General features: G+C 43.4%; 1 protein-coding gene across 1 annotated transcript; it reads left to right on the top strand.

Moving 5' to 3' along the window:
- Nucleotides 1-6,575: 6,575 nt before the first annotated feature.
- Nucleotides 6,576-15,736, top strand: LOC114786198 (retinol dehydrogenase 12-like). Its single transcript, XM_028973093.1, has 6 exons — nt 6,576-6,919; nt 8,962-9,201; nt 11,355-11,444; nt 12,073-12,261; nt 12,528-12,637; nt 15,428-15,736. The coding sequence occupies exons 1-6, from the start codon at nt 6,649-6,651 to the stop codon at nt 15,605-15,607; spliced, it is 1,080 nt and encodes a 359-aa protein (XP_028828926.1). The 5' UTR covers nt 6,576-6,648; the 3' UTR covers nt 15,608-15,736.
- Nucleotides 15,737-23,112: the final 7,376 nt, after the last annotated feature.

Genomic DNA, 23,112 nt, shown 5'->3' with positions numbered 1-23,112 from the left:
TTATGGACCAAACCAGAGCGTTTTGAATTAAAACCAGGTTTGGATTTTAGTGCCAGATGTCACATGGTGCTTCGTGTTGCTTTGTGGTGCCAAACGTGGGATGTGTGATCCAAGCTGAACAGTCTACAGTACTTTTTTTCTTTTAACTACAGTATTTTTTTTGCTCTTGAAAAATCTCATTAATGACTGAAACTGTATCCTGGTTTTGGCGCCAGTGCATTTGTCGCCAAGGACATCTCTGATACAGCTCAAACAATTAGTATTTGTTTTTGCTCAACGGTGTTGGGTTCTGATGACACTTTGTGGTGCGCCTGCCGGACCAAATGAAGAGAGATGAGAGAGATGTCTGTCATTTTCATCATAGATACACTTCAAATGTGAGAGACAGACATCACATTGTGTGATTTTTAAAGAATTTATTTGTATGTGGTGCAGAAAGTAAGCACCTACAAACATGCAATAATTCTGGCCCTCACCTACCTGTTACTTCTTAAAATATTTCTTCTGTCCTCCACATTTTTTATTGTATAGCCCATAATCACATACAGCATGTCTCAATTGGCTTTGACACCCCCACACTTGACCTTTCCGCACACAAGGAAAAACTCCACAAAAATAAAAAAAAGGAAGAAACCTTAAGAAGGAGTGATACAGAGAGGGACCCCTTTGGTGGTCTTTTCATTGGACTCTGGAGGTCGTCTGGGCTACAGACAGCGGCATATGTTTGCATTGTACAACTGGTCTATATCGGTCTATAGTATAGGTGCTATTTCACAAATTAATCATTTTAAAGATATGATTTATAACATCGGGTGCTACTTGTTTAAGGAAACTTGTAGGAAGTGGATCTAATATACAAGTACTTTGATTTGACAATGAGTTTAGTTTAATTCATTCAGGCTCAAGGAGGCTGAAGCGTTCTAATCGGTTGTCCGCTAGGGGAATATTATTTTCCATAGTAATATCAATGGAGCTGTTTTTTTATGTTTATTTCTTATTCTTCTTATTTTTATTCATAACAATTTTAGCATTAAAAGTATTAAATAGGAATCTGGGATTATTTCTCGTCTATTAAAGAGGAGAGATACATCAATCGAGCTGCGCTAAAATCCTTCCTATAGTTACGGAGGCTCTCCTTCCATGCTATCTCTACGGCATTTACATTCTAATTGCCAGGCCGTCTACTTTAGCGAGCACATCTGATCGTTATACCAAGGTATTACTTTTTTTTATCTATTAATTTTTTCATTTTTAAGGGAACAACATTATCTTACATGGTATGCAATGTCAATTCTAGGCATTTAGTTGCTCGGTTGAGTTCAGCGGGGTCTGAGGGCGAGTTAAGTGGTGATAAATCTGGTAGGGTATTAATAAACCTCTGTGCTGTAATTAATACATATTAATTAATTATTGTTACCTGTATTAATGGCACCTGTCTGAAGTCATTATCTGTATAAAAGACACCTGAACACACCTTCAAACAGTCAGACACCGACCTCCACTATGGCCAAGACCAGGGAGCTGTGTAAGGACACCAGGGAATATCTACAATAGAAAAGCAGCTTGGTGAGAAAAGATCAACTGTTTACTAGGAATTACTAGGTAATTGAATCACAGACAGTCTCCCTCAACCTGGAGCACACACTACGTTGTCATGGATTAAAATCCCGCAGCGCTCAAAATGTCCCCCTGCTTAAGCCAGCACATGTCCAGGCTCGTCTAATGTTTGCCAAAGACCATCTGGTTGATCCAGAGGAGAATTGGGAGAATGTAATTTGATCAAATGAGATCAAAATAGATCTTTTGTATTTACACTATTCGCCGTGTTTTGGAAGGAGAAGAATGCTGTCTTGTCCTAAGAACAACATACCCACTCTGAATCATGGGGGGTGGGAACATTATACCTCCACCCCCATGCTCCATACCTCACTGGAGGTATCAATATTCAATGGATATCAATCTGTGGCCTGATACACTGTTGAGCTATTCTGAATTTAAACCATGACAAAGATCAGATCCACTTGCTTAAAACAATGTCTGTTTGATCCAGTGGTGTTTTTTTGTTTGTTTTTTTGGATGACATATCACTGAGCCAATAAGAAAAACATACAGAGCCATGAGAAGAGCCTTCACACATTTACACTCTGAAGCACTACGAGACCCACTCACTCACTTTTTATTACTGCTTTTTCCTAATAGTGCCGACAGCAAGAGGAGTCCCATCCTCTGTAGGGCGGAGTTCAGGGAAACCAAGTTATCACAGTTTGCAGCTTTAAAAAAAAAAAAAAAAAAAAAACTACTAATAGCAACTACTAATAGATATTGTGTGTGTGTGTGTGTGCGTACAACCCCATTTCTTAGGGTTCCTGGACTGAATGATCTTTGTGTGTACAGGGAGGAGGTTTGAGGGTCTCATCACTAATGAAGGATTATATCAGAATTTAACCAGCACCATGGTCAGAGCCTCAGTTATTTTTCAACAACTCTTGTCTGTGTAAAGCATGTAAAACATTTTCACATAGAGGTAGTTACTTACTTATTACCCAAGGTCTTCACTAAGTTTGGCTGACCAAAGTCTGGGGTTATAAAGTGTTGTGTGTATGGTGACCCAATCTCTCTCATTAACATAATCCAATACGCAATCCATTAACCCTTGTGCCTCGTTCCTCAGGATTACCGATATTGTAAAATCATGCCTTGACTTTTGTAATTCCTTGCTTTTTGTCATTGTTCAGACATCTTTAGCTCAATTCAATTATTACAAAATGCAAATGCATGTTTGCTCACTGGTTTATACAGACGAGATCACTTAAACACGATCTTAGCCTCAATACACTGGCTTCCTGTCTGTTTTAGAGTCCGTTATAAAATAGTTTTATATGGTTTTAAATCACTGAATGGCTCGGCTCTAGCCTATTTGTCAGACCTACTCCGTTCCTACACTCCACCAGGTTCTCTTAGGTCTTTAGACCAGAGACTATTGTCTTTTCCTCGGTCACATTACAAGCTGAGAGGTGACAGGAACATTTGCAGTGGCCGCCCCACGTCTATGGAATGACCTGCTAATCAGTGTCATACAGGCCCGTCAATCACTGTGTTTAAATCTAATTTAAAAACTCACTTTTACACCCTGGCTTTCAACCCAGTGTGGCATGGTTCTTATACAGTGTTCTTATGCAGTGTTTTATGTGGTTTCTTAGGAAGTCCTTTCTTAACTCCTTTAATATGTTGTCTTAAATATTTTATTTTAATAAATTGCTGCATGTACTCTTTTTATTTAATTTTTGGTTTTTCCTGGACATTTTTTTCCAAGTCGGTCCTGTCCAGGTAATTAAAAATGTTAATTAAATTTTAGCTAATTTTTTGTACCCCCTTTCCCTCTTCATTTGCATAAATGTACACGCACAAAAACTGCCATAAAATCCTCATACTTCAATATTTTTTTCAGATTTTTTTTTTTTCATAAATCACTTAATCAACTTGAGCCCTTTACAAAATTATCAATATTTTTTAGGTTTTTGAATACCAGTTTAATCATTTGAATCACTGATTATTGTTTTGAAAAACTATTAAACAATAAATATTTTCCAAATGGTTGCGAGATGTGCCAATTGTTCTAATTTGAGCCTTGGTCATGTCAAAGATAAACAAAAAATGGATTTGATTGCATTTGTCAGGTTTGACGGCACCTGGACACATCACCTGTGCCCAATCCGGACAGCTATTAAAAGCCTGTGGCTCCACCCCTCTGCAGCGGCGGCATTTTCATGAACTTGACCTGGCAACGGTTTATGTGTATGTATTTTGAGTTCTGGCAATCGCCACATGCCTGTGGGCCAGTTTGTGTTTTCCCCGTTTTCGGCCACCGTGCCGCGTTTATTTGTGTTTTCTGAATGGGTGGTAAGTAGCCTAGTGGGTAACACACTCGCCTATGAGCCAGGAGATCCAGGTTCAAATCCAGGTTCAATTACTACCATTGTGTCCCTGAGCAAGACACTTAACCCTAAGTGGCTCGAGGTGGGCTGTCTCCTGTAACTACTGATTGTAAGTCGCTCTGGATAAGGGTGTCTGATAAATGACATAAATGTAAATGTAAATGTAATGAATACAATCCCTTTCCCAGAATGTCCCGCCTTTGTGCTTCTCTCACCCGTCAGCTCGCTGTCGTGACAGAATGCCGCCGCTCCAGACAAAAGCACAGAGGAAAAAGGCAGTGAAGTGAGGTGAAAGTGGGCGCCAGCGGGAAGCACTGGAGAGACGGCCGATCGAGAGGATCCATGGCTAGACATGCTACTCCTTCTGGTGGAGCGCTTTCTTTTACGGCGAGCCATGGCGCGTCTGCTGGAGAAACCCGGAAGCGGCAATGGAGGAGTTCCTCCAGCGAAGAGATGGCCGGGCTCCAGACTGAATGGCCAGAGTACTGCCCATAGGAGTTGATCGCGCCCTGGGTCAGGGATGTGGACACGGACTACGAAAGCGACATGGATTGGTGGGCGGTCGGGGCCGGGATGGCTCCACCCATCGCGCGCGTCCGAGATCGTCGCGAAGTCCGTGAAGACCCACGTGACTTCTGGAGGTACGAGGTCGACACGGAATACGACGACGATGACGCGGGTTGGGTGGTCGGTGCCGGGATGACTCCGCCCATCGCGCCTGTCCAGGATCATCGCGAGGTCCGCAAGGTCCACGTCACTCCCAGAGGTGCGACAACAGCGAGGAGGAAGACGGCGACATGGAGGTAAGCTGGTGGAACAGGGTGACGGGAGGTTGCCAGCCCGCAAATGCGCTGCTGGGACTGCCTCCCGGGGAATTTGCCTCTCCAGCTCTGGTCGCCGACCCGCCTTCCCTTTGCCCGGACGTTCCCCAGCTAAATGGCAGTGCAGCACCAGCGCCCCCGCCTGCTGGAGAGGGCATCAACCACCCCCCATGCCACACACCCACCACCATCTCCAGCTATGTGCCCAGCCCCGTGTGGGACGACCCTCTTGTCCCAGGTCCCTTCAGTGGAGCAGCAGGTACATGCCAGTCATTTATAACATCCTGTGGTATGTACTTTGCTGCCCTTTCAGACGCGGAGAAAATCACCACCATCCTCACGTGTCTGACTGGGTCAGCATGGGGCTGGGGTGCAGCCCTTTGGCAGCAAGGAGAGATGGACAAAATTGGTTTTCAGGACTTCCTGGAGAGACTGAGGGCAGAGTTTGATCGGCCAGAGCCAGGGATCGAACTCTGCCCCACCACCACATCCAGCACCTGTCAGGATCCGGGGCAAGAAACCCAGCACTTGCGGGGACCCGTGATTCTGGCTGTCCACCTCCAGAGGGGTGCGTCCACCTCCAGAGGGGTGGAGCACCATAGAGCCCGCTGGATGGCATGAGGACCCAGCTGGGACAGGCAGGAAGAGGGCATAGCCCTTGGAGGGGTGGCTGTGTAAGGATTGACGGCACTTGGACACATCACCTGTGCCCAATCCGGACAGCTATTAAAAGCATGTGGCTCCGCTCCTCTGCAGCAGCGGCATTTTCGTGAACTTGACCTGGCAACAGTGCCACCGTGCCGCATTTGTGTTTTCTGAATAAAATCCCTTTCGAATGTCTCCCCCGTCAGCTAGTGGTCGTGACAGCATTAGTATTTTTCAAATAGTCCCTTTCGTACCCTTTATGGCCAAAAATGTACACGCCCAAAATCTGCCATACTTATGATTTTCTTTTCATAAATCACTTAATCAACTTGATCCCTTCACAAAATGACCAAATTCAATGATTTTAAAGTAGACCTACCTGTGTGCGTTTATTTTACAATTCTGCTGTGTATCTGACAAACATCAAAAACTAAATGAGATTGAATGACTAAATGATGTTAAGGCAGTGTAAATATTATATTTTAGTGTTTTATATGTAGTACTTATAATAAGTAAGTACATGGACATGCTGTACACAAATTAGAAAACAATTAAAATTAAAATAAAAAAACAAACATAGACTTTTACATCTACATAGAGCATGCACAAAATACACAAGAAATGCTGCAAAAGTCACCAAATCACCTGGGAAAAAGATTTTTTTCTTCTTCTTCTATAGAATCAAAAAGCTATATACTGCCAGTCTTCGTGGAACAAGGGGGCTGTCTCACGTACTGACGAGGACACTGGTGAAGAAGCGGATCCATATGCGGATCGGCACAAAGAGGTGAGTGAGGTGAGTCCGTTTTTCTGCGAGCGTTAATCAGCTCACGCTGCAACACGCTGTGTGACCCCCACACACTGCTCCCCGGGCGCCTGTCACGGCGGCCCACTGCTCACCAAGGGTGATGGTTAAAAGCAGAGGACACCTCTGTTGTGTCACCATGTGCCGTGCTGCAGAGTTTCACAATGGCAATCACTTCACTTTCACTTCTAAAGTCATATTTGTAAATGTAAATACACCGGATACAGGAATCCAACGAAACTATTATCATGTTAACAACCTTGCTGCAGCATTTTGTTTGATAGAACATTATTGTGTTTGACACCCATGATTTGTCCAATGCTGCATTACAGTGAAGGTGTTTGGCCAAAAGCATTTAGAGAAGCAGCCAGAATCTATTTTGGCTGTGCTGGTCATTGCGGTTCGTAAATTGTTGACTAACCAGAAATTCCAGCGCCCCATCATGCCTACTAGTCAGACGTTAAGACCCGGCGGAGGATGGAGACCGGCCGCCCTGCTTGTAAAACTCGGACCTTTCGGCGAGTCCGGACTTCGTCTCGTTCGCCGGACCATGCCGTGGGAGTGGAGGGACGTGGCGTCGCAGCCGCTGTGGATGGTCGCCGCGCTGGTCCTGGCGCTGGTGGTGCGCGCGCAGCGGAGGGGTCGCTGGGACCCGCGCGCGTGCCGCGTGGGGCTGCGGGGCAGGACGGCCGTCGTGACGGGCGCCAACACGGGTAACGATCACGCGTGATCTCGCTGTAGAAATGCATGGCGTGGATTTAAGCCGCGTGTTTTTCTGTGTGTGTGGGTGGGTGCGTTACGCACAACTTTTAGAACTAGAGGCTGGCTTGTCCAGGTACTCTTCGTGGGTTTTTTTCCCCTTGAGAGATATTCCACATATTGTATCACCTGCTTCTACAACAAGGCACTTACTTTTTATTTTTGACACTGTCATAATCAAAGAAATCCCGAACTTTCTTTCTTCCGACTTTTGCTGCAGCCATCACGCTAGCCGGCGGCGTCACGGACAGACTATGGACACTATAATAACTAGGGCTGCAACAACGAATCGATAAAAATCGATTACTAAAAGAGTTGGCAACGAATTTCCTAATCGATTCGTTATGTCGCGCGACGCGGAGACGTTTGATTATAAAAAAAAAAAAGTTTATTTGAGCGCGGAGCGGAGTGAACACACTCGGTCTCTCTCGTGCACAGATGCTAGCAGAGTTTGGCGCCTCATAGACAGCGCGGAGTAAAAATAAAAAAAACGAGCGGAGGACAGATACATGGCGGAGGCAGAGAAATCTGCGCAAAAATATGCAAAAGTGACATGGCACGGCACGGGAGCACCACGGCAATCCAGCCCCTGAAACGCGTGTTTGATGAGGAGGAAGGGAGTTCAGCAGCAGGGGAAGTCACTACAGAATCCTACTTTTGTTCGACAAAACTATTTCAATGTGAATTGTGTAAATTTGAATGATCAAAACTGAATTTGAATTTGCGTCTCCGCGTGGACGGCACTCGCCTATTGTGTCCCTGAGCAAGACACTTAACCCTAAATTGCTCCAGGGGGACTGTCCCTGTAACTCGCTCTGGATAAGGGCGTCTGATAAATGCTGTAAATGTAAATGTTTACCCGTCATCCAGCTTGACAAGCATGACAAGTTAGCGTTAGCTCGTTAATAACAGTAGTAAAGCAGGGGTGCTACATCACCAGGAGAAACATCACCACAGCATGCCTGTACTTTGACTTCAGCACCTTCTTCCAAATGTTTGGGAGTCTCCGAATTTCCTTATGGTTTCCATGAAGCTACAGCCACTCTTCCGTTGTGCCCAGTTACTCCCATGTCTCCAGTAGAGCTGCCCAGTTCCTTCAGGCTTATCCTTGGCCTTTTGGTTGCTTCTGTGGTATTATTGGTATGTAACTTACCAAAAACATATATCCATATAGGCAAAAGCAGATACGCTTCAGTTTGCTCCCATAAAACGTCACAATGACCCATTTCGCCAAACATTACGATATTTTAATTTATATTGTTTTAGAGTTGTTTTAATTTGTTTTAATGACTGTTTAGCTTTGAGTTGTTAAGACAATGGTTGCCTAGCAGTTAAAAAAAGCGGACCCTTAATCGGAAGGTTGCCGGTTCAAATCCCGATCCTCCAAGGTGCCACTGAGTAAAGCACCGTCCCCACACACTGCTCCCCGGGCACCTGTCACCACACATCTCGATGTGGTCACCGTGTGCTGTGCTGCAGTGTTTCACAATGACAATCACTTCACTTTGGAGTTGATTTTTCATGAATTTTTTGATTATTTTTTTTAAGTTAATGCTTTATTGTTAGATGGTGTCTGGCAGAGATGCCACCACTTCTGTCTGTCCTCTAAAATTCTTAGAATTCACTTCTATCTCCTAGTGGACTGCCATCTGTTTTGAGAAGTGGAATATTTTTTTCTAGATGATTGTTCAGATATGCATCTCACTTGTTTCCTGAAATTCCTAAAATGGGCTGAAGCATTCATCAGTAGAGGTTTAGTTGTCTAGTTATGTACTTGGTATTTGAGTTTACTGGCAATTTCATAATAGTCAACTATGGGAAATTATTAGGAACAAGAATTGGCACCATAGCCACCATATTGAGCCATCACCACTTTTCTTTAGGTTGTCCCATTAGGTTGTCCATAATACAAGGATACAGAATAAAACTATATTAAAACTATACTATAAAAAAAGAAAATATTAAAATAAATTCTTCATTGCCTCTTGTTGATCAGGTATAGGGAAGTTTGTTGCACTGGACCTTGCACGGCGCGGAGCTCGCGTGATCCTGGCATGTCGGAGCGAGGCCCGTGGCTCGGCTGCTGTGCAGGACATTCGGCAGCGGAGTGGGAATGATAATGTCCACCTACGCATACTGGACACCTCGTCTCTGGCGTCAGTCAGGAAGTTTGCTGCCGGAATCTTGAAGGAAGAGAAGCAGCTTCATATCCTGGTGAACAACGCTGGAGCTTCAGGTAAATGCAGCACTTCTCACCACTGATCAGACAAACCAGACATACCAAAAATCAGTAGTTTTGGTTTATTCAATTTTGATTTAGATACAGGCGTGAGAATGAAACAAATACTGGCTTTCACAAAGTTGGCTACTTCAGTGTTTTTAGATCTTTTTGTCAGTTGTTTCTGTGGTGTATGGAAGTATTATCATGTCACTCATACGTTGCATGGTCCACATAAAAATGTCACAGCCTGTGTTCAATCATGCCTTCAGTGAGAATCTACCAATGTAAATGGTCATGAAAATAAAGAAGACCCATTGAATGAGAAGGTGTGTCCAAACACACTTTCCTGAACTGTATATGTTTTTTTTTTTTTATTTAGTTATTCTGGTTATTAATAAAGGGGTTTATGGTGGTGCAGCGTTTCAAATTCAAACTTGTCTCCAACAAGTCTTAAGAACTGTAATTTGAGCGTGGCAAGGTCCAAAGAAAACTAAAGCACCAGGTTGATCCTGATTCTCAGGAACACTTGATCCAGCTTTCTATAACAAACATGTTGATCCAGCTTTCTGACAACAAAGGTCAAAGTTAAGTCCAAAGCTGCCTTTAGGGCTAAATTTGCATGCTAGATTTAATTCCAGGCTTTCTGTCGTGAATCTGACCCAACCTGTAAATCCATTTGTAATTCAATGGGATTGAATATCTCTGCAATCTGCAATGGCATCCTTATTTATGGGAAGCAACTTGTGTGTTCTTGATAAACGCCTTCACTTTTAACTTATAGAAAGTTCCTTTGTTTGTCTTTTCCTTTTACTCTACTGCTTGGTTTCATGTTTTATCTCTATTCCCTTGCAAGGTCTGCAGCCACTTGACTGACTTCATCCAAGATTCTGCAATATTGAGCTTTCCTTATGCCTAGAATTATGCATAATTTCAGAATGAATCCTGCCAATCATTTTCATATTCTTTCTTCCAACCTGCATTTAACAAGGAAGCAGAGTCTGAAAACCTGCCTGAACTGAACAACAAAATAAGAGGATGTGTTAGTCAGACTCTTGGCAGATTGTATCATTAATTAGGGAGGTTTTATAATGTAGTCTGAAATTAAACAAAAGTGACATCGCATAGTCTGGAAGCAGACTTTTCTCCAGTTTAATTGTAACATTACATATTAAATGTTAATATTCACTACCTCACAGCAAGTCCCATTGGAAAAATTGTAAAATTATTTCTAGAAGAACCAAAAGCCTGAACTTTTTTTCAATATTAATTTCCTTATGGCTAGAATTTGTTGCATTTACATTTACATTTACGGCATTTGGCAGACGCCCTTATCCAGAGCGACTTACCATCAATGAAGAGATCAGTTCTGGTTCACTAGGATTCCCAACTATGAATACAATCTTTTTATTCACTCTGTTGTAGATTCTGTACACAAGTTCGACAATAAGAAGGTTACAAGTTAATCTAAATATTCTTTAAAGAGGAAGGTCTTGAGTTGTCATTGAGCTGTTGCATAAAATGAATCCTGTCATAGCATCTTCACAAGGCAATATTCCAGTCTGCATTTAAGAAGGAAGCAGAGCCAAAAAAACCTGCCTGAACTGGACTTCTGCATGTGCTCCACAATGCCCCCCCCCTTTGACCTGAAAGTGGCAGCATATCAAACACTATCAAGTGACGTCAATAAAGTTTCACTAGTTCACATGGCACCATCTACATTGTTTGTTGTTTTTGTCTACGATGTAGTAGTTCAAGATGAGTGTGTATAATAGTATTACATCTACTCTACATTTACTCTAATGCCTTTTTTTGCGTTTATGTCTGGTATGTATATATCTGGTGCTTGCCCCGCCCATCTGACCGATTTTAAAAGTCAGTGTGCTGCCCACCCCTGCCTTATACTCAGCCAATACACTTTAAGCACACCAAGACACTCTCTGATATCCCGTATCTCAACACCATGGCTGTGATGCCAGCTCCTGCACTGGGCCCAGGTTGCATGACCCAGAGAGACTACATATCTTGGGAAGAAAAATATATTTTTATATGCATATGTCTGTGTGTGGGCATGTATGAATGTTTGTGCATAGAGAGACTCTGAAATATTTGTATATGTGTTTGTGTGTGTGTTTGTGTGTGTGTGTGTGTGTGTGTGTGTGTCAATGCAGGATTAGCCAGAAGCATCACAGAGGATGGGCTGGAGCTTTCTTTTGCCACCAACCACGTGGGACCATTCCTCCTGACCAACCTCCTGCTGGGTCAGACTTTGCTGCTTCCTCAGAACTAAATACCCTGTGATACCTCACACTGACTTCATAGTCACTTCTGATACCTTGAATTCACTTCTCAAGGCATCTACTCACTGTGTGACTTCACAGCAAGAAACAGGACAGATGAAAGTTGTCTTTCAGTTGTCACAGTTGTCATGTTACAGCAAAAACAAGAGTTGGTATTTTAGTCAGACTTTTGACAGGTTGTTTCATTAACTAGGAAGGTTTTATCATTTAGATGAGACATGCACAGTCTGAAAGCAGACATGACACTGCGGGCATATAATGATGTTATAGAAAGTGTACAGGTGCCTTCAGACCTGACTCTGGCTCTCAGTAGTGACATACCAACCTCGCTTTTAAAATTCCTCTGGAACTGTGATAATATTTTTGATCTGCTGCTAAGTACAGTGCTGTGCAGTAAGTGTTCGTTTTTTTCTCTAGTATAATTGTAACATATTATATATTAAATGTTAAAAATTCACTACCTCACAGCAAATCCCTTTAAAACATTGTAAAATTATTTCTAGAAAAACCAAAAGTGAAATATACTAATATACTTTGCCTTTTTGGGATTGTGTGTGTGTGTGTGTGTGTGTGTGTGTGTGTGTGTTAGATCTCCTAAAGAGATCCGCCCCTGCCCGCATTGTAAATGTTTCATCGGCCAACCACTGGTACGGGGAAGTGAACTTCTCTCATTTCCATGGCAACAACCTCAACTACAGGATGGGCAAAGTTTACAGCAACACCAAGCTGCACAACATCCTGTGCACCAATGAGCTTGCACTACGCTTGAAGGGCACAGGTACCCACCTGAGACCTATGGCATGTACTTACTGTGTAATAGACTAGTGGCTGAGATTTGACTAGTGGTCAGATTAAGGATTTGTAGTGTTCATCTGACCCATTTAAGGAAATTACAAACCGTGACTCAAGATTTTGGCCTCACACTTTTTTTAATGTGTTCTTTTTGTTTAGTCTTTAAATTAATCTAACACTGTTGTTTGTGTATGTGTGTGTGTGTGTGTGTGTGTGTGTGTGTGTGTGTGTGTATGTTTGTGTGTGTGTTAGATGTGACTGCAAACTCCCTTCACCCTGGAATGGTGATGACTGAAGTAATGCGCAATTATAACTGGCTTCTCCGTTTCCTCTTCAACTTGGTGGGAATTTTCTTCTTCAAGGTAACAATAGAGATATAGTTGTTTTATAAGTTGTAGATATTATATAAGTTACAGTTGTAATGTATGCCTGTTTGAGAAGTGGGCTCTCATAAAGTAGTATAAATTTAGTTTCATGCTTGACTTTGGATTATCATTTTAATGTACAAAAAGAGTATTTCTAAATTACCTACAGCATACTTTATAGTTTGAATTATGACAACTTGTACTGAACGGAATCAGCCATGGTCGCGTGGTCTGGTAGTTGCGTGGTAACCAGCCTCAAGCAGTCTTAATAAGCATCATGACTCACATTAATAAATGCAGCCAGGGAGGTCACACATGTCCATAAATTCTAGACTTCAGCTCAGTGTCAGCATGAAGGGACAAATTTTTATCCAATGTGACTTGTCCCCCTGGAGACAATCAGTTTCTTGCTCAGGGACACAATGGTAGTTACCAGGTCTTCTGGTTCATAGGTGAGTGTGTTACACACTAGGCTACTACCTACGTCACGGGTGGGCTGGACATGGCGATGAAGGACACACACAATGACCCGACGGCGAACAGACACGAACAGGATAGTTTTATACAATTATATAAATAGACAGCAGGTGAACACGATCAGGAAACATTACACGAGACGAACATGAAACTCCGGTCCGGACTCCGGATCCGGAGTAACCCCTGCCGGTCCGGATCATGACAACCTACCTACGAGGCTACTAAACGTTCTCAGCTTCTTCCCAACATGGGTAGCACGTAATTGTCAGTCTGCTTTGAGCAGCGTGCTGTTTTTGCGCACATGCCTTCTGTCGCATCTGCAGCTCTGATGCATGGTCTTAGAAGCTGCCCAAATAATGGAGCTGCAGCTTTTGAGTCCAGATGTTTTCGTTTGAAACCATTAGCTGAGCTGATAATGACTGTAGTTTTGTCTTTTCCTTGCAGCTCTAAATTGAGTGCATTCAACACGTTGTTTTTAAAGAGATTTTAGCAACAACAGAACAGGCAATGTGCAAATAAATGTTGTTGGTGTGTCCAGTGTTAATTAGGATTGTTGGGGAATGCATCATTAACATTGCACTTACCAATAAATCCATTCACACGGAGGATTGTTGCAGGTGCATCGTCTGACGCAAATTTTTGGTGAATTTTTTTAAATACTTGACTCCGCATGTGTGTATTTTTTTATGGGCTGTCTGGTTAACATCTGTGAACGCCACCCATCCACAGCGCCACGTGACTGTACTTACTGATAGCTGGAGAGCTGAAGATAATATTTTCAGCTTGTTTTTAATGTCAAATGCCTCTTAGCATCCCACAAGGACTCGTTTTGCGTAATAGTGCACAGATTGATGCTTCGATGTCTGCCTTTCTCTGTCTTAACTCACTTTTTCAAGGGAAGTCTGTGTCGCAATTTTTTTCTTTTTATAAACAATCCGAAAGTGCAGCTCGGCATTTCCTTTCTTTGGAATAGCAATAGTAGAAATGACAAGGACGTATGACATTGTAAGAACAGATCCTCCTCCCATTCTAGATTGGGAGTCCTTCACTGGAGAGCATTACGTGGTTTGACTTAAAGCATGTAAAAAAAATTACCTGGCTCTTGTTTCTCCCTAATACACCCATGATCACAGTGCCGTCAAAAGAACGTCTGCTTGTGGTATGAGAAAGAGTAGAATTTGACATTGGTCAACATGTGAATAGTCAATGATATCAGTACAGCTCTCAGGATCCAACAGTTCTAAAAATTTCTCCAACCTTCCCTCTGGTAACTCAATGCATGGCCCTTCAATCTGTTATGACAAATCTGTAGGATTATGCATTTTTTTCTATTGCAACATAACTTCTGACGCACAATCTCCGCAAGAGATACTGCATGGATATCAATCCAACCTGGCAACCCACATCCTTGTTCAGGGAATGTGTGCATGAACGGAGACTATGCCAGTAGGAATTATACATGAGTCAAGGTTTCAGCACAGGTTTAATTTATTATTTTCCACCCTAGTGAAACAATTACCAACTCATACCCTTATTTGTGGTTTTACCACATGACATGAAATTTGACTCATGAGGAGAGAAAGGGCTCTTGGCCAGCCTCTTTGCAAAAGTGCAATGGTTCTGTGTTTTAGGGTAGATAGACCCTTAACTGGCACACAAAAATTCATGAATGGTCAAGAATGACAGTAAAAGCATTCTTTTTGTTAGTCTTTTTAGTAGGTTAGTTTTGAATAAATTGAATCAATTATTTCAGCAAATGCTGGATTATTTCTAGCCATTTTTACCGAAAGGATAATAGTGATGTCACATGGGTTGAGGAACGAGGTGCAGGAGCCCGACATTGTGCCGAACACTACAATCAAAGGAACACACCACCGGATCAATGGATCAATGCAGTACAGAGGAGCGAATCCCTTACATCTGATAAACCAGTCAAGTGGTGCCACCTACAGTTTATTTTTCCTCAAAAAAATGTAACGACAGTAGCAAGTTATCCAGAATGACTAAAATGAGTTGTTCAGTTATTTACAGTAAATAATTTGGTGATCAAACGGCAAAGGTCACTGTGATGTCACGTGCTGCTGAACACGATATAGCAGGCTTCTTTCTGACATTTGGTTTACAATTTCACGTGAGTTAACTGATTTGTCACCATGTGGTCATAATCCTTGTTTTATACTGTATATACATTAATTGTGATATGACTGTTTGGGGCATTCACCTTCAGGGGTTGGTGTTACTGTACAACTTTTTAAGGCATGCCACTCTGTGTGTGTGTGTGTGTGTGTGTGTGTGTGTGTGTGTTTTCAGTCATCAGAAGAGGGTGCGGTCAGTACCATCTACTGTGCGGTTGCGGAGGAGACTGAAGGAATTACAGGGAAGTACTTTGACGGTGACTGCTCGTTGGTGCTGCCCTCCCCTTCAGCACGTGACCCCGCTCTTGCTCGAAAGGACTTTGAGTTCTGTGATCAGTTGGTATCTAATCTCTGACCGCACCTCATCTACAATGGTGCCGGAGTTTCAGATTTCTTTCTTCTTCTTTTTTTTGGTGGACGTGCATTTTATTCTGCCAATTGTAATACCCATTATGCAACATTTAATAAATCTGAAGTGTCCTCAGTTGTGTTTGGTGGCGTCTGTTCAGTTTGAAAATTTCTGGGGACAACTGTGGAACAGTGTTGATTCATATTAAGCAAAATGTTTAATCTACGACATAGAACAATATCTCAAATCCGAATTTTAAAAACAGTGGGATTTCACATATGACATTAAGATGTTTGGGTATTTATCTGCTAACCTGCTGCAATGCAGCAACTCACCATCTCCTATAAAAACACTGTGTGCCTTACTGTCATTTCAAATTGGCAAATGGAGTAGGGAGCACAGTGAATGTTCTTATGTTTAAGTTGAGAAACAGCACGGAAAGGCAGACAGGAGACTGCTTACCGAGGGATGGACACAGCTGGGTGAGTAGGGGAGGAATTCAGGGGGACGAGTGATCGTTTTTGTCATTGTGATACACTGCAGCACAGCACACGGTGACACAACGAAATGTGTCTTCTGCATTTAACCATCACCCTTGGTGAGCAGTTAGACGGTCATGAAAGACGCCCGGGGAGCAGCGTATGAAAAAAGGGTTGGGATTTGAGCCGACAACCCTTCACTTACGACTCCGCTTCCTTACCCACTAGACCAGGCAGCGGGGTAGTGAAGGATGATGCTTCAGAGGATCGTGGACAGGCAGGGATGTTATCGCAGCATGGGGTTCAGACGCAGGCAGAGTTTGATTGCCAGGGAAGCACTTGGCTGAGTCAGAAAAAGACTCAATCTAAAGGTAGAAGATTTGGTTAAACCTGCGGTTGGAAATGGGGGAGGGGGAGAATGCCAGTGGCCTGGGTGCTGGGGCCGTGAAGAAGCACAGAGTTGACAACCTGGCTTTCTTGTTATATATATACGGCACCGTATTTTTCTCCCACACAGTTTGAGTAGATCGTCACCAGCCAGGGTCCGGGTTCACAAGCACCATAGCAGCTAATGCGTTGAAGTATTCCACCGCGGGCCAATTTCACTCTGGCATATTGTAAAAAAGACCATGTGGTGTGAGAGATAACAGAGTATTCTCCCTCCACACAAAGCACTGTATTCAACCACTCCAATTTGATGTTACCTGACAGAAAGAGGCATGGCACAATAGAGGTTAAAAATGAACAGTTTCTAATTTATTAACACCGGTAAATAATTATTGTAGTTACATGTGAATATTGAATGTAAAAGGGTACCAATGTTACAGAGAAAATAAAAATAAGAAGAAAGAGTAAAGAGGGAGAAGAGAAAGAAAAAGCGATGAGAAAAAATGGGAGAAGAGAAAGACTCAGAAACCTTCCGGCTTCCGATGGAAAAACCCCTGAGCAAGAGAGCTCAGTCCTTCTTTCCACATGTGAGCAGACCTTTATACCCCTGGCCTACAGGAAGTTGTCACTGGCCTACAGGAAGTTGTCACTGACCAATCAGAACCTGTTGTTTCTGATGTCACGCCCCCGATGCCTCCCATTTGGGGAAGACAAAGAGGGTGGGCGTTGCCGTCAGACAAAAGGCATGTAAAACAGGGGTGTCGAATCTTCACCCACAACCGTCAACACAGGAATGTCACACCTCCCCCTGCAGACATCTGTTATGCAAGACAAAAGCAGGCTCCCGTGATGTCCATTCTTACAATATCTCTTTTTCTGAGGAATACCAGATGGCTGGTCAAAGGCTCCTGCCAAATAAATGCAACTAAATTGTTTAGTCTGAAGAGTGCGAGGCTTTTGTTGTAAAACCATGTGCCTACAATGAATCTCAGCAATCTGTTTTTTTCATGATGTGCCAAGATCGAAGGCGCAAAATGCTAAACGCGGGCACAACGTCAGGTTTTTTTTTTTTTTTTAAATACTTCAACCAAAAATAGCTGCTGTGCAATGAAATATATTTGTATCTGCATTTGAACAGATGTGAAAGTTTCACCAAAATAACCATGTGCTGTCCTTTATCACGGCAATACAGATTCGCTGCATTTGTTGGAAATAACTTGTCCATACCCTCCCGGTACCTAAGTGATTTCTGCTCTGGTGTGTGCATCTCTGCTCCTCTCCGGGTTCAAACCGTTGCCTAATCTGAGCAGAAGTTGTCTTCAGTTCTGCAAAGTGGTTTTGTGGAACAGCTTCACGGTTCTTGGCCTGAAGAAGCTGGTTTGTTTAGGTACCCTGTTTAGGTATTTGCAGCTGCTTCATCCTGTTTATTTCTCTGAGGTGAGACGTGACGTGTGATGAAAGAGCTGCGATTTCCGAGGCCGTCCAACAGGGACAATGAACAGTTTTCTCTCCCTGAGGGGCTGTTTGTGGGTTAAGACGCTCATTCAAACCTTCTTTAGGCTCTCACGAAGGTTCTCATAAGAACCTTTAGGCAATTTAGCGTAGGGAGAAGGAATAAAGGTAAATCCGGGAGCATTTTTAACATTTTGCTTGAAAATGTGAAACCGATGCCACTTAGAGGGAGGATTCTCACAGACAAGTACACACGGTTAACAAAGTTGGCCTTTAGGCGATGATAAATTAACTTTATTTATACAGGCTAACCAGCCACCGGGGATGCGGGTACGTTGGGAGGAGCAGCCGAAGGAAGGAGGAGGATACAGGTTACAACAATGGAGCATTTTGTCTTCACTCGGCGGTGAGGAGTGAAGTCGTCGGTGAAAAGGCAGCAGTTCCTCTTTCTCACGGAGCCGCTACAGCACAGATGCAAAAACAGCGAGTGCGCGCGTCTGTGTTTGTCGTGTTAACAGATTTCAATCATTGCTTATTCTCGACATAAAGATACGTTACCGTTCACGGCTGTTTGCAGCGCGTTCTGTAAGATGTCACGCGTCACATGCTCCAGCTGTTTAGGGCTCAGTCTGACTGCAACGTGTCCCTCCTCGTCCTGCAGGCAAGTAGCCAATGCAATACTGAGACAGAGCGATACTTTAACGGAGGTACACGTCACACGCACACTTACCGGGAGTTCAGTCTCGTCTTCCTCTGCTGTCTGAGCGGACGGCTGTTCTGCCGTCTCGTCTGACCGGAGGCCCACTTCTTTCTTCCTCTCCTTCTCGTCCCACAAGCGCAGGGCAACGTGTCCGGAGGAAATACAGCAGAGCAGAATCACAACCACTTACAAATAATAACACGCAATCGATCGCAGTGATTGGCGTTCAGCACAGGGAGAAACATCAGCCAACGGGCCGAACCCAACCACGACCAGTAAGTGAAGGTGTCATTGTGATACACAGCAAGCACAGCACACGGTGACAAAACGAAATGTGTCCCGGCGTTTAACCCGTCAGCCCGGGGAGCAGTGTGCGGGGACGGCGCTTTGCTCAGTAGCACCTTGGCGGTTTGGGATTTGAACCCACAGTCCTCCGCGTCCGCTTGCTTCGCCGCCAAGCCACCACTGCTCGAAAAAGACGCATAGTCATTCCGGAAAAGCGGTACGGTTACAGCATCAAGGACCAAGATGAGTTCTCCATCAGTTCTCCAACGTCCTGGACAGTCCTGTCTTAATCCAACACGGATCATTTATGCCGGGCAACCCGAAGCCGGAAACTGTCTCAAGGCTTCGATGAGTGGAAGGGTCACAGCACCACAACCAGGCCGTGTCACTTCAAAGGCCAGACTGGATATCAGGCTCAATAGCCAACACATCCCATTCCAGCGCATGCAGGTGACGGCTGGTGGCACTAACAGAGATTTATGTATCTCGTGTGACAATGCTCGGACGCTTCTGTCCCCGACCATTTCTACCGACTGACAATCGGGAATTTTAGCCAGAAGAACTGTTTTTCCCCTCACTGAGGCGGCCTCTGGACAGCTTTCACTCGGACGAGCCGAGGCTTTGTTTACCTCAGCATCAGTGGGATGTTTTCTGCAGGACGGGACAGGAATTAGAAGAGATCTAAACATCAGGTGGGTGTTACGTAAGCTGAGAGTGGGCTCCAGTTTTATTTGGTCAAATTCACAACTTTCATAAATCCATGCAGTTCACGTGTCTTCACACATCATTCATATATTACGTCTGATGTTCTATTCTATGTATCTATGCTACCATTTGAAGTCAATGAGATCCGTCAAGAATGTAAATATTCTTCGGCGCTGAACAACGGAATAAGATGCCCTGTAAACATGTCCACTTGCACCTGAGCATCTCAAGTTATTTTCGAAAATCACGGGTCTGCTTAAAAACGTTGCGTAGTTTGATTTGATTTGTGAGTTTCTTTTTGTCAATGTAAACTTTGATGAAAAAAATTTTTGCAAGATTATTTGCATTATTTTTTAAACTGAAAGTGTGCTGTGTGTTTGCTGTTTACTTAATAGATAAGTTAAGGAGGCGGCCCCGTAATTAGAATTCGTAATCAGAAGTGCACCGTGTGCTGTGCACTTCACTTTCACTGCATGGACAGGCGTGGGTTTATATCGTCCTCAGTCTGAAAATATGTCCCTTTCTCTAGTTATCTTGACAATAGCTGGTTATTAGTTGGTGACACTTTACACGGTGTATTTTATTGAACAGAAATCTAACCCGAATCAGCGGAATATAGAAGCATGGATTAATGACTCGTGGTGAGGATCCAGCAGTAAAACAAGTCGCTGTGGGCCTGGTGTGCTTGGTCCTGAAAACGTGCACCTATGTTTACCTCTGGCACCGCGCAGAAGTCGTGGGCGCCAACACAAACCCGGCGAGAACTGTTTGTTTATCTAAGCAGCATGCAATTTTGTTAACGTAACAAAAAAAACTACGTGAAACATCGATCAAATATATAATGAGCTACAATGTCTCCACAAGTCTGTTATCAAGTCTGCAATGTTGTTCTCCATCTGTAGACCTTTACTTGTAAGAGATCATTTGCTAGTTTACAGAGCTGGGAGAGACCGACGCCCAGTTCTAATGACACACCTCTAGACATCAACAGTTTTTCTCAAATCGGTTTAACGTTTTTTTTTCTCAAATCATATAAAGTTATTGCCACTTTTACTTTTCGTGTTTTACGCGTTTGTTCCCTTCGTGAACAGTTTCAGCTTCTTTACTGCCTAAAACTTCCGCACAGTACTGAATATGCTCTGGGCGTCACGTGTGGAACTGTCACTCCTACACATCATTGCGGTTCCTCACCCTCAAGGCCTCCATCTGTCTGGGGCTGAAGAACGTGATGTGACCCTCGGCGACCAGAGCAAAGACCCACACCACCAACATCCAGCCGATCAATGTCCTGCACATCACTGCTCTGCTTATTCCTGTGGTGAAATACACACACACACACACACACACACACACCAAAGACAAAGACAGATCAGCACAAAATGAAAACAATTAAAACAAGTACAATTTTCCCGTGTTACTTTTTAATAGCCGGTGAACAGAGTTTTGGAGTGTGTGTGGAAAAAAAAAGATGCAGAAGAGTATCTTCAGAGTGGAAAAAGAAGCATGAGAACAACGTGAAAAGGGAAAAGAAGACATCCGTACTCACGTGTTCCGAATGTGACCTGTGGATCTGGAACTGATATGTGATGTGTGTGTGTGTATGCAGATGTACGTGTGTGTCTCTGACTCTGACCACTGAGTGCTGGCCTTTATAAAGCTGCTGCGGAGCCCATCTGTGACGTATCTGTAAGGTCCTTCACTTCAGCCAGAAACAGACACATTCTGGGAACCATGACTTTTCAGTTATGGCCCCATTAAGCAGTTTACGGCAGTGAAAATGAAGTTTAGGACTCCTTACTGTCTGTTTATTTTTTAAAAAACCTTTTATATACATTTATGGGAGCTTCGGATGTCTTAAAATACATCCGATAATCTTAAAAGTCCTTGTAGTTCTATGCCATATTGGTGTTGATAACATTTCATAAATGTTCTTCACACGTTCAAGGGCATGTAATAAATTCCCGTCTCTCCATCTACAAACTCTCGTGTACGTCCGTGTTTATGATGTTAAAAGAATACATTACTCCATTACATGCTTCGATATTTCCCGGTAGCAACTGTTACCAGGAGCTCCAGGGATCTGGTTGCACTGCCGAGACTTCGGAAGCTCCCTGGACTGCAGTGACAGAAGGCAAAATACACATTTATTACTTTATATATATATATAAAATTCTGAATCATGGTAGTAGACTAGTGGGTAACACACTCGCCTATGAACCAGAAGACCCAGGTTCAAATCCCACTTACTACCATTGTGTCCCTGAGCAAGACACTTAATCCTAACTTGCTCCGGGGGGTGTCCCCTGTAACTACTGATTGTAAATCGCTCTGGATAAGGGCGTCTGATAAATGCTATAAATGTAATAAATCTCTTTTGTTGCCCGCTGCTGTCTCTCATCCCCTCAACTGATTCTGCTTCTGATAGACAGAACCAGAACAAAGACTCTCTCAGCAGATCAGCCTTCATCATGAGGCTGAGGTCTTCAGAGGTTCAGAGGATGTTACCTTTTAGGGGAAAATTCATGATGTTCTGAGAATTCGGGGGGGGGGGGGACATATACAGGACATTCCCTTTAGCTCGCTGCTGTAAGGCTGGCAGAGAACGCAACTTGAGAGCGCTGATATATAATGTTCTGTTTTGTTCTTCCAGCTCATTTGCAGGACCTTTTCAGGATATTTTAAAATAATTAAGCAACAGACAGTGATGTTAATTCTTCCCGTGTGAGAGTAGTAGCAGACCATACTGTTAGTTGATTAACTTTAGTTTAACGTTAAGATTAATGTTAAACTAAACTTTAGATTAACGTTAGTTGATTCACTTTAAAATATATCTTAGTCAGTGAGCTACTTACCCAAAGATCTAAACCAATCATAACAAACGTATCAAACATAAAAAATTCCAAGCTGAAAACCTATGCAAACCTGAACCACTAAAAAAGTGGTATTGTAATTGGAGTTTGAACCTGTGACTTCTATGTGGCCTTTTATCCTTCATAGGCAAGTGTGTGTCCTCCTAGGCTGCTGTCGCCTGCATTCAAATACGGTGTAGCTGACGTACTTTAATGGCCCTGCATGACATGACACATCCTGCGTGGGTCTTGCACCCCTTTGCAACCCCAAGTGTCTGTCCTTCTAGGCTAATATCTCCTGCATTCAAATACGGTGTAGCTGACGTACTTTAATGGCCCTGCACGACATGACACATCCTGCGTGGGTCTTGGCAAAATGTGCTGAGAAATGGCCTGATATCCAATCTCACACGTTCCCCAGCAGCAGAGCGATGATCAGGGAGAAGAGGCTGAGTGCCATTTCATTCTCTCTGTGTTATCAGATTATATTGATGTTAAATGGTAGACGCGCTGGAAACCACACACGGTTGTTTGACAAGATGGGTAAGATGGGCAACTGTTTAGACTGAGATTGCGTCACACGGCGCGTCCAGCAGGGGGTGCGCTTCGCGGGATTTTCGAAGTCTCGCGAGACGCGCCACGATGAAAGGGTCA

The sequence above is a fragment of the Denticeps clupeoides genome, chromosome 3 (assembly GCF_900700375.1).
Source record: "Denticeps clupeoides chromosome 3, fDenClu1.1, whole genome shotgun sequence".
Classification (NCBI taxonomy): Eukaryota; Metazoa; Chordata; class Actinopteri; order Clupeiformes; family Denticipitidae; genus Denticeps; species Denticeps clupeoides.
This window is presented reverse-complemented; position numbering and strand designations above follow the sequence as displayed.

Bases quoted from the DNA above. Each gene is read 5' to 3' on its own strand.
- LOC114786198 (XM_028973093.1), top strand. From the start codon at position 6,649: ATGCCTACTAGTCAGACGTTAAGACCCGGCGGAGGATGGAGACCGGCC. The intron at 6,920-8,961 runs GTAACGATCACG...CTTGTTGATCAG, and splicing joins CGTGACGGGCGCCAACACGG to GTATAGGGAAGTTTGTTGCA. The intron at 12,262-12,527 runs GTACCCACCTGA...TGTGTGTGTTAG, and splicing joins ACTACGCTTGAAGGGCACAG to ATGTGACTGCAAACTCCCTT.